The 15,047-nt window shown below is 50.1% G+C and overlaps 1 protein-coding gene across 6 annotated transcripts in view; it reads left to right on the top strand.

The window, feature by feature from the left end:
- The window catches only part of pcloa (piccolo presynaptic cytomatrix protein a), a 58,275-nt gene that overhangs the window by 1,634 nt on the left and 41,594 nt on the right, over positions 1-15,047 (top strand). For all 6 annotated transcript variants that reach the window (XM_030341965.1, XM_030341966.1, XM_030341967.1 and 3 more), the window contains exons 2-3: positions 1,371-2,466; positions 4,651-5,631. In XM_030341965.1, the coding sequence (XP_030197825.1) occupies positions 1,371-2,466; positions 4,651-5,631 (2,077 nt within the window). The remainder of the gene's footprint in view (positions 1-1,370; positions 2,467-4,650; positions 5,632-15,047) is intronic.

The following is a 15,047-nucleotide window of genomic DNA, read 5'->3' on the forward strand; positions in this document are numbered from 1 at the left end:
TTCAAATACCTCTCACTCTCTTGTCAGTTCCGTTCAGCGGCCAAGTGAGCGGGGCCTTTTATATTTAGTGCTGAGTGTAGGTAATAAAGAGTTCACAGAGTGTTGAGTGAGCTGCTTGTTGCATTAGTGTGATGACGCAGAGGCAACAGGTCTGTGCTTTAGTGGCGGTGATAGACATGGGCAGCCCCCCCAAGTGCATCACAGCCCATCTTAAGACAATGGATAGAGAATGGCGTGATGGCAGTGTAAGGATGGTTTCTATTAGCATACAGGAGAATAACCGGTAGACGCTATCAAACCTTCAGGAGATCGACCAAGGACATTGATTCAGAGTTGCCTCGTTGCGTGTCGAAGATAGAAACACAATTGTACAATATGTATGAATTTCAACTTTGTGTGTCGTTTTTTTTTAACCATTATTTAACCATTCATTGGTTCATATAATGTCTAGAAAATGTTGTGATGTATCTCATCAACGTAAAGCCGGTGTGGCCATTTGAAGAGGGAGGCACGGGAGCCTGTGACTCATACTGAAAATCCAGACTGGACTAAATAATTCAAGAAGAGAGGTTATTTATGACTTGCCCCTTGGGACATGTTAGTTTTTCAAGATTATAGTTAAGAAAAACTCTGTATATATATAACCAGCGTGATTGCCAAATCTTCTATGGGTGGCTCACACGCGCGCGCACATGCACACGCGCACACACACACACACCATGATAGTATATGGTGGTCCAAAACTCTCCAAGTCCTAAACGGAGTTCCCAAAAGGTTGGAACCCGAAGGTTCACCTGCACGCATCCTAACCTATGTCTCCGCTCACTGATGTTAAATCACTGCGAGTTACTTTGATGAAAAGTGTCTGATGAACGACTGAATAAAGTAAACAGCTGGGATTCCGCCGCTGTAGATGTGATGTAGATGTGATATAGATGATGTAGATGTAGATGTGATGTAGATGATGCAGATATAGATGTAGATGTGATGTAGGTGATGTATAATATGTAGATGTGATTTAGATGATGTAGTTGTAGATGTAGATCTGATGTAGATGTAGATGTGATGAAAAAGATGTGATGTAGATGATGTAGATGTGATTTAGGTGATGTAGATGTAGGTGGGATGTAGATGATAGAGGTGTATTTGTAGATGTAGATGTGATTTAGATGTAGATGTGATGTAGATGTGGATGTGATTTAGATTCTGTCGATGATGTAGATGTGATGTAGATGATGTAGATGTAGATGTAGATGATGTAGTTGTGATGTAGGTGATGTAGCTGTAGCTGTACATGTAGATGGGGGCACTATAAAACCCCAGCTGCAGTCCTCCAGACTCACCGTCGTCCCTCTCCATCCCCTCCCCAGACCTCCGGAGGCGGATGCCCAGCGGCGTTCCCAGCAGGTAGGCTCCGGGGCGTCCAGGGTCCCCACAGGGCTGAGCAAGAGCCGGACGGTCGACGCCTTCGGCCAGGGCCCCGTCGGCAGGGCGCCCCCGGGCCGCAGCCCCTCCTCCCTCAGCCTCCTCGAGTCCCGGTTCCGGCAGGAGGCCAAAGAGCCGGAGACCCCCAAGACCTCCGGCATGTTTGGCTCGGGCTTCCTGAGCGGGGCCAACCCCCTCAGCGCCATGACGTCCTCCGTGTCCTCCTCCATGTCCTCCTCCATGTCCTCCATGGGCGACGCCGTCAGCATCCCCAAGTTTGGCCTGTTCGGGGATGACGAGGAGGGGGCGGAGGCGGCGGCCGCGCCAGGGGCCAAACCGGGGGGGAAACCACCGGGGAAGGGCCCCCAGCAGAGCCCCGGGCCCCGGGGGCCACAGCAGGGAGGAGCTCCCAAACAGGGTCAGGGGCCCCCTGGACAACAGGGGCAGAAGCAAGGGCCCCCAGGACCCCAGCAGGGAGGCCCTCCGAAACAGGGTCATGGTCCCCCGGGACAGCAGGGGCCAAAGCAGGGGCCCCCAGGACAACAGGGGCCAAAGCAGGGGCCCCCAGGACAACAGGGGCCAAAGCAAGGGCAAGGGCCCCCGGGACAACAGGGGCCAAAGCCAGGACAAGGGCCCCCAGGACAACAGGGGCCAAATCCAGGACAAGGGCCCCCAGGACAACAGGGGCCAAAGCAAGGGCCCCCGGGACAACAGGGGCCCAGGCAAGGCCAAGGGCCCCCAGGACAGGGACCACCCGGTCAGGGCCAAAAACCGGGGGGCCCGGAGCAGCAGAAGTCTGGCCCTCCTTCACAAGGACCCGGGAAGCCCGGGGCCCAGCAGCAAGGGCCGGGTGCAAAGCCAGGGGAGCCGGCCAAGGCTGGGGGCCCCCCGGGGCCGGGAAAGCCTGGCGGGGGGCTCTGTGGTCTCTGTAAGACCACCCAGCTGAACGTGGGCTCTCAGGACCCCCCCAACTACTGCAGCTGCACGGTGTGTAAGAGCCAGGTCTGCAACCTCTGCGGCTTCAGCCCTCCGGACTCCGGGGTGAGTTTAGGAGCTTTCCCTGGCTTGGGTTTGGTCCATTTCCCTCTTCTGTTTTGTGCATTGATTTTATTTTAAAAAGGCTGCTCTTGCAACAATTTGTGGTCACACTCTGCTATTTTATTATCTTTTTATTAAGGTATTGTATTCAACATCAATTCACAACTCCCTCTTCTGAATACTGAAAGTGTGAATACTAACGTGACTCAAACAAGCATGCTACAGGCCGTTTTTGTGAACCGGAAAAGAAATGAAAGAACAGAAAACGTTTCTCTCTAACAAGATTCCCTAGTGTGATTAAATATGTGGTTGAAAATAGATGGCATCTCTTTAATGTCTTCCCTCCACTGAAAGAGACGGGTTAAAGGCAGAGGCCACTTCTCCCCGAGGGAAAACATTTGGACCAACTATGTTCATACGATCAGATAAGAGCAAGCCAGCACTTCATTAAAGGCAAATAAATAAAACATCTTATTCAAGTAGAAAAGTGAATGTCACGTTGTGGGTGACGTCGTAGTGCTATGGATTGTTTCTGGTCCAAAACTAGACTTCAGCCCAATGGAAATCCACACATTTTTGAAAAGTAGGATACAATATATTGATTCAAATCAATATTTTGATTACAATTACCCTGCATAGGTCAAACACTCGCTATTATATTCGCTACCTGTTATCGGGCAGTTCGGAGGACCAGCTCACGTCATTTCAAATATCTGGGGAACCCCCCCTCGCCTCAATATTTAATTTAGCAAGTTGAGACTGCGAAAGCCTGAAAAGCAATATAAACCCGTCCCTCCATGAAAGAGAAAGTGTCCTGTTTGGAATGTCGCTCAGAGTCATGCCAAAAGAACATAAGAGTTAAGTCTCTAAAGTAATCTATACATTCTGAGGTCTTGATTTAAACAATACAACATCAGTTAAATGTATTCCCATCACGTCATCTTCAACCTCTACAAAGTGTTAGCACCCACCGTGGTCCTTAAGATCCTGCGTGGGGTGTCCAGTGTATCAGCAGATAGTGATCAAGCGGTCAACATTGGCTTGTTTAATGACTGGGTCACTGTACACACCGGACCCCTATTGTGTTGGGCTGCAGTAACAGGTGGTCAGATAAACCGTCTTCAAGCTGTGAGTGAGTTGGAATGCAGGATAGGCCGTCACATTAATTGGGCTTAATCTGGACTAAAATATTGCCTAAATAAAAAATAAAATTTTCTTTGCAGAATGCAGTCAGTTGCAATTGAAGGTATTTTCAGGCTTTAGTGAGAGTGGCTATTGAAACAAATAAAGTAAGCCATAAATGAATGATGCATTCCTTTTTAATTGGAACAATATTCAATTTACATGAGCTTTGTTTGTTTCTGAATAATTAGTCTTATTTAGCCATTACAAAATATTAAATCCTTCCAAGAGAAATTGAAATCATGTGGAAAAAGGCTTCCACATAATTTGGAGCTGATGGATTAATAGACTTCCTACGTTTGAATTGAATGAATTAGCCTCTAATCAACAATTAGTGGCTAATGCAAGTCATTACGCTTTTACAAATGGTTTATGGCTGTTCATCAACCTGCCTTTAAAATTATTTTATGTACAACAAGAACAACACATTTTTTCAAATGCTTGCTGTCTTTCCCTTGAAATCAGTTAACGATATTAACTTTTATCCTATAAAAGCGACAATAGAAATGGTAGTGTTGAATATTTTTGTCGTTAAATTTATTTTTCATTAAAAACGTATTCAAAACAAACTCACTCATTTAAATGTGAACATGTGTCGATGTGAAAGTAGCTTGTGACGACTGTGGCTCCTGGGAAATGTAGTCCCTATTCCTGGCTTCACTCGAGCTCGATCTCCCCTCGCCTGGGGGCTTCTAATATTAGCGCTAGCATCGCGTCGGTGCTTACCCCCCCATCAGAGCGTGGTTCTGCCTCCCCCAGCCGGAGGTGCTTACCCCCCCATCAGAGCGTGGTTCTGCCTCCCCCAGCCGGAGGTGCTAGCCCCCCCATCAGAGCGTGGTTCTGCCCCCCCCAGGTGCTTACCCCCCCATCAGAGCGTGGTTCTGCCCCCCCCAGGTGCTTACCCCCCCATCAGAGCGTGGTTCTGCCCCCCCCAGGTGCTAGCCCCCCCATCAGAGGGTGGTTCTGCCCCCACCAGGTACTAGCCCCTTCTGTTTCCTTGTGCAGGGGAAGGAGTGGCTGTGTCTCAACTGCCAGATGCAACGCGCCATGGACGGCATGGACCCCCCGGGTATGACCAAGGGCTCGGCCCCCCCCTCACCCCAACGCCAGTCGCCTGGCAAGCCGGGCAAGCTGCTGATCCGACAGCAGAGCACCGTGGACCCGGGGCAGAAGTCCCCGGGCCCCCGCTCCCCCGGGCCCCGGTCGCCGGCGTCCTCCGCCGCCGGCTCGCCCAAGATCGACCCCAAGACGGGGCGGGCCCTCCAGCCCCGGGGCAGCCCCCAGCCGTCCCCCGCCAAGCCCAAGCAGGAGTCCAGCTTCTTCGGGGGCTTCGGGGGCATCAGCCTGGGGGGCCTGACCGACTCGGTCAAGCCCCCGGCGGCGACGGAGTCCGTGACGGGGAAGCTGTTCGGCGGCTTGGGGGGGCTCGTGGAGTCGGCCAAGCCCCAAGCCCCCGCCAAGCAGGAGGCGGCCAAGCCCCCGACGACCTCGCGCTCCCAGATGTTCGGCTTCGGCTCGTCCATCCTGAGCTCCGCCTCCAACCTGGTCGGCGGCGGCGGCGAGGGCGACAAGGCGGCGGGGTCTCCCCCGGAGTCCCCCGTGGACTCGGACCTGGGGTCGCCCCCGGAGTCGCCCTTCTCCGCCGCCGGCTCCCCGCCCGATTCGGACTCCGCTCCGGACACGCCCCCCGCCACCTCCGAGGGAGCCCACTCCCCCTTCACAGAGGTCGGGGGGGAGGACGACCCCGCGGAGCCGGAGGCTCCGGAGGCCACAGCAGCTCCGCCCGCCCCTCCATCGGCTGCTCCACCCGCCGCTCCACCCGCCGCTCCACCGGCTGCTCCACCCGCCGCCCGGGAACACTGCCCTCTGTGCAAGGCGGAGATGAATGTAGGATCCAGCGAGCCGCCCGACTACAGTCGCTGCTCCGAGTGCAGGAAGACGGTGTGTAACCTGTGTGGCTTCAACAGCCCTTCTCAGCAGGGAGAGGTGAGGGGCCTGTAGTATACACCTACACACACCCAGCCAATACCTCCTCTTGGTAGGGCCTCGCTCATAATAACGTCGTTAGTCGAATCACACGCTGGAACAAATCGGGTTGGCCATGCGCGCTGAGATGTTTCCCCAACTCATCGCACGGCCAGTCGGCCACCATGTAATTTATGCCTTCTATCCTATATAAATAGACCACAGAGCTCCTGGATTGGCTCCTGAAATAGGTCATCAGTGAGATACCATCAGCCACCAGCGATAGATTTCACCAGATGGAAGTTCTGCAGTTCTGCATTAACGTCATTCGTTGCAGCAGTCGTATCGAGCCTCCTCAGAACCCCCCTCAGAACCACTCCTAGACAGGCTTACACTCCTGGAATATCCCTTCACCCGACCGCCACACTCAAGCTGTGTAGGCCAGTGAAGGGCCCGGGTGTCTGGCTGTCATGCGTGAACCTGTGTGTTTGTGTGCTAGCGTTTAATGGACCCCTCATCATTGAGGAGCACTTCAAACGATTGACATTTGACTTTATAATGTAACACAGTGTGTGGGAGAGTTTATGATTATCTGTGTGTGTGTGTTTGTGTGTGTGTGTGTGTGTGTGTGTGTGTGTGTGTGTGTGTGTGTGTGTGTGTGTGTGTGTGTGTGTGTGTGTGTGTGTGTGTGTGTGTGTGTGTGTGTGTGTGTGTGTGTCTGAGAGTGAATGTGTGTGTGAATGTATATTGGTGCATGTGTACATGCATGTGTACGGGTGGGTGCGCAACTGCGCATGCGTGCCTGCATGCGCCCACAGGCCCGTCTCTGAGTGAGCTGCTATGCACACCATGACAGCCCCGTACCACAGCACAGTGACCTGGAAACCCCACACTATCGGCCTGCCTGTCCCGGGGCCGTCCCGGTGCTGCCACAGCGCAGTGCATGGGCCGTGCAGCATCACAACAGTGCATGCAGCGAGACGCCAAACCCAACAGATGGCGTTGTGTGTAGCTTCAGCAGAATACACGGACCACGCAGAGCTCGCGGTTCAGCGGGCTTTGAGCAAACACAAACCAGGCTCATTGGTATGTGTTAGATCCTTGACGTGACATGGATAAGGTCTGAATTGGGCGGTCATTCTCAAATAATCTGTAACTGCCAAGCAAGGCGATTTTAAGTGTAATTTTGTAAAAGTCATTTCTAGGAGAATAAACCGTAAGAGAAAGCTCTGTGCATAATGCTATTGTTTAGCTCTGCGCTTTCAGCTATGAGCTAGCGAGGGCTCTTTACCCTTCACGTGTTTAACGAGGCTCATTGTTTGTTGGATGTTCGCTTCAAATAGCGCTGGGAGAAATCCCTCTCGGTCTATTTCTGGCAGCCTGAGAAGTTCTGAAGATTAAAGGCTGTTCAGTTTTCCCCTCACATGGGAGGAACTTGGATGCTAACGCTCAGCACTAAGCTAGCCCTTCTGGTGATATCTAGAGAACTGTTGTTCTTAATTAATATAATTTATAGCTAGCTAACTACAAGGTCTCGGCCTTCTGTCGTGTACGGTTAAAGTTATTTTTAACCATGTTTTTTGGTTCCATGAGGAATGACTATTATGGTCCCAAATGGAAGAACATTATGTTGAGATTGAGGCATATACATTTATCTATGGATCTATGGATTTTGTAAACCGGACAGCAGCAATCATGTACTTCTACAGAGACATTCAGTAAAATGATTCAGGCGTCTCAAGGCTTGAGGGTTTGGTCATGTGGATCTTTATCCTATATAACCTATATCCTTTGTTTCGAGGTAAGGCATGACCGATTTTGCCCCCCCCCCCCCCCCCCCCCCCCCGTCCATAGAGGCTGTGAGCGGGTGTGTGGGCAAGGTGCGCAGACTGTGCAGCCGAGGTTAACGTGCGCAGCCACACTATGTGCATGCATGAGCATGTACAAGAACTACCCCTCCACTTGTGTCAAAAGCCCACCACTATCCTGACCTTACACAGCGTGTGTGTGTGTGTGTGGGTGTGTGTGTGTGAGGGTGTGTGTGTGTGTGTGTATGTGTGTGTGTGCACGTGTGTGTAAGTAACAGCTAAAGCTGTAATCTGTTCTTCCTAAAAGGATTTAAAAGGCAACAGGAGGCCTGTAATTGTTTTAGTGGCCTGATCCCAGGTATTAATGTTGATTTTTTTTTTTCTGACCTTCCTTCTTCCGGATATATTCCTAATCTCCATCACTCAATGTGTCATGTCTAACATGATATGTTCTCTTGTACTATCACATTTCATATGCACTGGGTGTGGTTCCTGTTAGAGCCGCAGGAATAAGTAAATAACAAATAAATGGACTAAGTCCAAACCACAAATGGACTTACTCCAAAGACACAAAAAGAACCACCCACTTGGTCTTTTGGAAGGACTATAGCCAAGCCTAGTCAGGTATATGAATCGGTTGAAAAGCACACGATACGCTACGATAAACACAAAATAATATGAATGGATCGGCTGAATCAACATATAAGACTTATCTATAGTCCATCATTCCCATACTGTGACTAAGAAACCTGGGTACAGATAGAGATTATCTGATTTTTTTCAGAGGTAAAAATAACGTGGGGGGGGGTTCAGCCGTCCAGACACCGCGGTCAGGGAGGGGCGGGGTTTAGCCATCCAGACACCGCGGTTAGGGAGGGGCGGGGCCTGGAACGGTGCCTGCTACCTGCATCTTATGAGCGCATCCTGTGTGTGTGTGTGTGTGTGTGTGTGTGTGTTGTTCTGTGTGTGTGTGTATGTGTGTGTGTGTGTGTGTGTGTGTGTGTGTGTGTGTGTGTGTGTGTGTGTGTGTGTGTGTGTGTGTGTGTGTGTGTGTGTGTGTGTGTGTGTGTTGTGAGGGCGTGCTGTTCAGTCTGTTTGTGTGTGTGTGTTATAGTGTGTGTGTGTCTGTTGTGAGGGCGTGCTGTTCAGTGTGTGTGTGTGTGTGTGTGTCTGTTGTGAGGGCGTGCTGTTCAGTGGGTTCCGGTGAGTGTGTTATTAGAGGAGCGTCCTCTTTGACATGCTGGCTCCTGCTGCACTAGTGTCTCCTGCACACAGCTCGTCTGGTTCCCCTGGTGGGACTGGTGTGTGTGTGTGTGTGTGTGTGTGTGTGTGTGTGTGTGTGTGTGTGTGTGTGTGTGTGTGTGTGTGTGTGTGTGTGTGTGTGTGTGTGTGTGTGTGTGTGTGTGTGTGTGTGTGTGTGTGTGTGTGTGCTTGTGGGCTCCGTCTCCTCTTCCCCAGACTGTTCTCGTCGTGCTGGAGAAGCCTTACGTAACGTAGGAAGAGCAACCATCATGCACCGGCCCACACATCCGAACCGAGACACGAGTGCAACATACCTACATGCTGTGGGTCTCGCACACCCACACGCACAAACACGCTAACGCACACCCACGCCAGATCAATCGCATGTTTATGAATCTCTGGGACTGAGTTACGACCCACCCCAGGCTAAATTTACATATTTTGGAGGAGGACTGATGCATAAAAGGCGGCATGCTTGTCATAAACGGCGGTTTATTGTCTGGTTCATGCTCCTACATATCCGGAAGGGTCTAGAACCAGACTCTGAAGCCTGCGGGCGGTCATCCAAATGGGCCCCGTTTGGCTTTTATGCCAACCTCCACCGCTGCTTGATGCATTAAGAGTGATTTATTTAGGAGTGAAATAGTCTGCGTGAAGTTCTTACGACTTGCATATTAGTGACTGTGTGTGTTTGAAGACCCACCAATTGCCGCTGCGTAGATTCCTTCCTACCTTCATTGTTATTCAGCCTACTCTGCCGCCCACACTGTAGTGTCCTCAGCCCAGCAGAGGAGAAGGATACCACATGCACACATAGACACATAGACACACACGTGCAGGCACACACACACGCACGCACTCACACACATACACACATACACTCTTATACATAGGCACGTGCAAAGGCACACGGACAGACAGACAGGCAGTGAGACAGACGGACAGACGGACAGGCAGACAGACAGACAGACAGACAGACAGACAGACAGACAGACAGACAGACAGACAGACAGACAGACAGTCGGACAGGATTCGACCAGATCAGCCTTATCTGTACTGTTTTACATGCAAACAGTCTGCGAGTCTGCTCTCTCCTCCTTATGTAACTCTCTCTTATTTATTGTGTGTTCTCTGATATTGCATTATACCCCAGATGCTTGTGAGTGCTCCTCACAGCCACTTCGAGCACAGCAGAGTGAAACGCTCCAAAATAGCCCCCGTCACAAAATAATCCAAAAAGAAAGAGCACATATCTGCAGGGTGCATCTCGCTCTCGCTCTCTCTCGCTCTCACTTTCGCTCTCACTCTCACTCTCTCTCTCTCATTCTCTCTTTGTCTCTCTCTTTTTTTCGCGCTCATTCTCTCTCTCTCTCTGTCTCTCTGTCTCTCTCTCTCTCTCTCTCTCTCTCTCTCTCTCTCTCTCTCTCTCTCTCTCTCTCTCTCTCTCTCTCTCTCTCTCTCTCTCTCTCTCTCTCTCTCTCTCTCTCTCTCTCTCTCCCCCTCCCCCTCCCTCCCTCCCTCCCTCCCTCTGTCCCTCTCTGTAGATTTCTCTATCCCAGTTCCATTTCCTTATTTAACTTTCAGTGTGTCTTTCTTTCCCCCGACCACCTCCTCCCCCCCCCCCCCCCCCCACTGCCTCTCTTCCCTCCGTAGCCCCTGGTCTGTGGGTTTGTATCCGGCCCAGTGGCTCCTGAGGCTCTCCCTCCCGTCTCCCTGATGCCACCCCTGTCCCTCTCCCTCTGTCCCTGCCTCTTTCTCTGTCTCCCTGCTTTCATACCACCTTTTCAAAGGGTCTTCTTTCTTTCCTGCCGCGCATCTCACACACAGTTCCACCACTGTACTGGGCTTGAAAGAGAGAGTATATTTAGACCCTGTGTGTGTGTGTGTGTGTGTGTGTGTGTGTGTGTGTGTGTGTGTGTGTGTGTGTGTGTGTGTGTGTGTGTGTGTGTGTGTGTGTGTGTGTGTGTGTGTGTGTGTGTGTGCGCGTGTTGAAGTATTTACGCCCAGAAATATCAAAGCTAGTCGAAAATATAAAACGATAATGTCAGCAACATCCCCTGTAAAGGGATTGTTTTGTCACTGCAGACCTCAGGATTTTGGGGGTTGCAGGTCTAGCTATTTTTTTTATATTCTTTATTTGAAGATTTCAGAGATAGTGTCACGTGACTTTTGAGTTTCACTGCAGCACCCAGCTGCTAAGCCATTTATTATCCCCGGTGAAAATAGTGTTTAGACCTGAGTGAATGGGTCGAGTGCACAAATCCATGTTTAAAACCCCGCCTGGCTCCAACGTACACCCCTCAGCTGCTAATAACCTCACTGCTGCTCGGAAGTTCAGCCTAGCTTGGGGGGGGGGGGGGGGGGGGGAGAGTTGGATACAGGAAATTGTTAGTGCCAGCACTGAGTCCTGGTGGGAAACAGACAGGAAGCACAGACAAGTCGAAATCTCTCTCTAACACACACACACACACACACGCACACGCACACGCACGCGCGCGCACACACACACACACACACACACACACACACACACACACACACACACACACCTGTGTGGGGTGTGTATACGGGGGTGGTCACGACAGGTGCCAGCTCATGCCGACGACAGCAGGGTGGTCTCCGCACCTCATTTGCAAGGACAAACTTTACGTGCTCCTTCTGTTTACTCCTGCTTTGTTTCTGAGTCACAGCACCTGTGGGCACGGCTTACTCACTCCTCCTCCTCCTCCTCCTCCACCTCCTCCTTTAATCATCTTCAACGTCAGCCGTTCAGTCGTCACCTCTTCCCACCTCATTTCTTTATTTGATTGAGAGATGACTCTGGAGAAGGAGACAAAGGGTCGCGAAGAAGGGCCTTGGTTTTTTTTCTGAAGGAACCGAACAATATATTTATACACGCTTTGCCGTGAAGACAGTGGGCGGTAAACGAGTGATTGATTGATTCAGCGAGTAACATTCGTATTGTGTTTCCCCTGGATCAGGATACACTTTAGTACACACGTTCAAATTAATTTTAAACTGTAGAAGAAAAACGTCCTTGTTCTGTGGGCATGATTTTTAACTTAAGTGTTGGGTCCAAGTTCTCTCATAGCTCCAATGCTCCTCGACGCTCTCTGAATAACTGCACACGTCACAACTTTTTGTGTTCCCATTTTTGGCCTTGTCGCCTGGCTTCCGCGATCGCTCTGGCTCCGTTTCTATAGCAACGCTGGCAAAGAAAACGCTTCCCTCCCGAGAGAGAGACCCATTGAAATATGACTGGTGGCTCGTGCGTTCGTCTTGCCTTCAATGTTATCAGGCTACGATGGCTCAATTACAAAAGACTGTGTGTGTGTGTGTGTGTGTGTGTGTGTGTGTGTGTGTGTGTGTGTGTGTGTGTGTGTGTGTGTGTGTGTGTGTGTGTGTGTGTGTGTGTGTGTGTGTGTGTGTGTGTGTGCTCTTGTGCATTGTGAATTTAATGGATTGAATTGCATATACAAGGGTATCTGCGTGACGAAGCTGGGTTTTCTTTAATGTCTTTTAAAAATCCTGTCCTATCAGCTTGAATGTCCATATATTGTCGGATATTGGCTGCTTTGCAATAGTTTTCCCATGAGAAAGTACAACATAGGGAAAAGTCAGTCTGGAAAGTGCTTGTGTGTGCAGTTGTCTGTGTTCGAGTGCGTGTGCATGGGCGTGTGCATGTATTGGTGTGCACGTGTGCATAAGCGTGACCGGGCAGTCAGTGCGTAGTTCGTCATGGCAACGCGGGGTGAATCACACGGGTCTTCTTCCCTTCGCTCACACCAAAACAAATGATTCCACAGGAATCATTTCTCCTCCCTGTCATCACGCGCACATGTATGATGTGTGAGGACGGTGCCCACACAGTGATGAATCATCTGGGGTCGTCGCACACACAAACCCACACATGTGCGCACACAGGAGCACACGCTTAGGCCCACGTGTGCGCCGATGACATGACGTTAATGCTAATTTGATATATAAAGTGCCGGGCGCCTTGATGAAGCGAGGGCCCTCAGCAGACAGAGTGTGAACGGAAAGCTCTGTGCACTGGAAGCCCTTTGGAGGTAGCCTTCAAGAAATCCTTCTGATTGGCTTAGAGAAAGGTGATTCAGCAACACAACCTAATACAAAGAGACGCTGAGTCCCTGTCTGTCTGTCGTGTGTGTGTGTGTGTGTGTGTGTGTGTGTGTGTGTGTGTGTGTGTGTGTGTGTGTGTGTGTGTGTGTGTGTGTGTGTGTGTGTGTGTGTGTGTGTGTGTGTGTGTGTGTGTGTGTCTAGTTCTAGTGGTTTGGAGAAGATATCAAAGCCCTGTGTTGAGTGGTGAGAATTCACAACTGACTTCCTGATTGGATTTGATTGGCTGGTTAACTGACTCTACTCACTGATTGGCTGATGAGCTGGTTGAATTACTGTCCAAATGTGCTGCATTGCTAGCTGTATAGGACAATGATTGACTGGTTGGCAGACTAATTTACTGGATCGTTCACTGGCTGGCTGACTGGCTGACTGTCAGACTGTAAGACTGTTTCTATTCCTTTTGTTCTTTTGATTTCTTAACTCTGTTAGCTGGAACACGACTCATAAGTCTTGCTAGGAGGACAGTGTCGTTCAGACAGAAAGACTGACCGGAAGACAAACATAAAATATTGAAAACGGCATACAGTATTAATAAATGAATGAAGCCATACATCCACCCATTTCAGGTAATTAAATACTTTTCATTTTTTTTGTCTTATATTTCCCTCATTTACCTCGTCTTCTTATATTTGTATGTATTCCAGTATACACTGCATATGATTGGCTGGTCGTGCCAGATATGTCTCCAGGTAGCACTGTGTGCGTGGGGGATGGATTGCAATACCCAGGGGGCTGTGGCCTGTCCATCCATGGCTGTGTGTGGCACGGCGTCTCATGCCTGATTGGCTCTGCCTCAGTCACATGACATGTGGCGCATGCTCAGTCTGTGTGCTCTGCTAATGCTCCCTCCCAGCTACTCCTCTATAGAGTCTCTCTCTCTCTCTCTCTCTCTCTCTCTCTCTCTCTCTCTCTCTCTCTCTCTCTCTCTCTCTCTCTCTCTCTCTCTCTCTCTCTCTCTCTCTCTCTCTCTCTCTCTCTCTCTCTCTCTCTCTCTTTCTTTCTTTCTTTCTTTCTTTCTTTCTTTTTACCTGCCTCTCTCTCTTTCTTTTTACCTGCCTCTCTCTCTCTCTCTCTTTTTACCTGCCTCTCTCTCTCTTTTTACCTGCCTCTCTCTCTCTTTTTACCTGCCTCTCTCTCTCTCTGTGCTGCAACCTTCTCTGCGGGATGCATTTAGCATACAGACCTGCTGTTAGGCAGGAAGGGGAGGGGAGCAGGCTTGAGAGTGGGAGTGGAACAGTGTGACCACACTGTGTTGGAGAGCACAGATGCTTCCATAGATTCACACACAGATGCTCGGGTGATGACAGAGCAAACCCTGGCTAGATGTGAGTATGATGACTGAGGGTGGAGTTAGTGTAAAAAGAGATCAAGAACCAGTATTTTTTTGTCTTTTAGTGTGTGTGTTTGTTCAGAGTTGTGCAGAGTAGAAGTGCATCCTGCAATTCTCTGAGAAGAGAGTAGTTTATCATGGGAAGACATGAGGGACCTCATCAGATGATAAAGAGAACTTTGCTATCTATGGGAGAGGCAGTAGTTTCCTGGTAAAGGAAGACAATAAGACGGGGAAAAAGGATCTAACGACTAGTGATAGGCCTTCTGTGTGAATGACAAACACATTCAGTGGAATCATCGAGTGATTTCCCCCCCCAGTACAAAGGTGTGCTGTAATGCATTTCTGAAACCTTTTTAAAATGCTTCTTGTTATTGACTCTGAATGTACACTTTCCTTGGACCAATTCTTGTATGTATGATATTAAAGTTGTTATATTGGTCTCCCGCAAGCCGTGCAATCAAAACCATCCTACTGAGTGTTTTAAGTGTGCATCTGCAACCCAACGATGTGTTTGTCACCCTTGTGGTCCATCTCTTGACGAGAGAGAGACGCAGAGACAGAGAGAGAGAGAGAGACACACGGAGAGAGGGAGAGAGAGAGAGACACACACACGGAGAGAGACAGAGAGACACACACACACAGAGAAAGAGAGAGAGAGAGAGAGAGAGAGACACACACACACATGGAGAGTATGAGAGAGAGAGAGAGGGAGAGGGAGAGACGGAGAGAGGGAGAGAGACAGGGAGAGGGAGAGATGCAGTGAAATAATCACACTTGGGTTCGGGGTAATAAACAGAGCACTTAACACATCACTGCCTTATGCTAGGCCTGTGGTGCTCCTCTGTTGGTTGAGTCGGTTTGAAACAGGATCAACACTAAGAGAGCCCTGGTGGAAACCATGTGCGGTGTTA

This window comes from Gadus morhua, chromosome 19 (assembly GCF_902167405.1).
Source record: "Gadus morhua chromosome 19, gadMor3.0, whole genome shotgun sequence".
Taxonomy (NCBI): Eukaryota; Metazoa; Chordata; class Actinopteri; order Gadiformes; family Gadidae; genus Gadus; species Gadus morhua.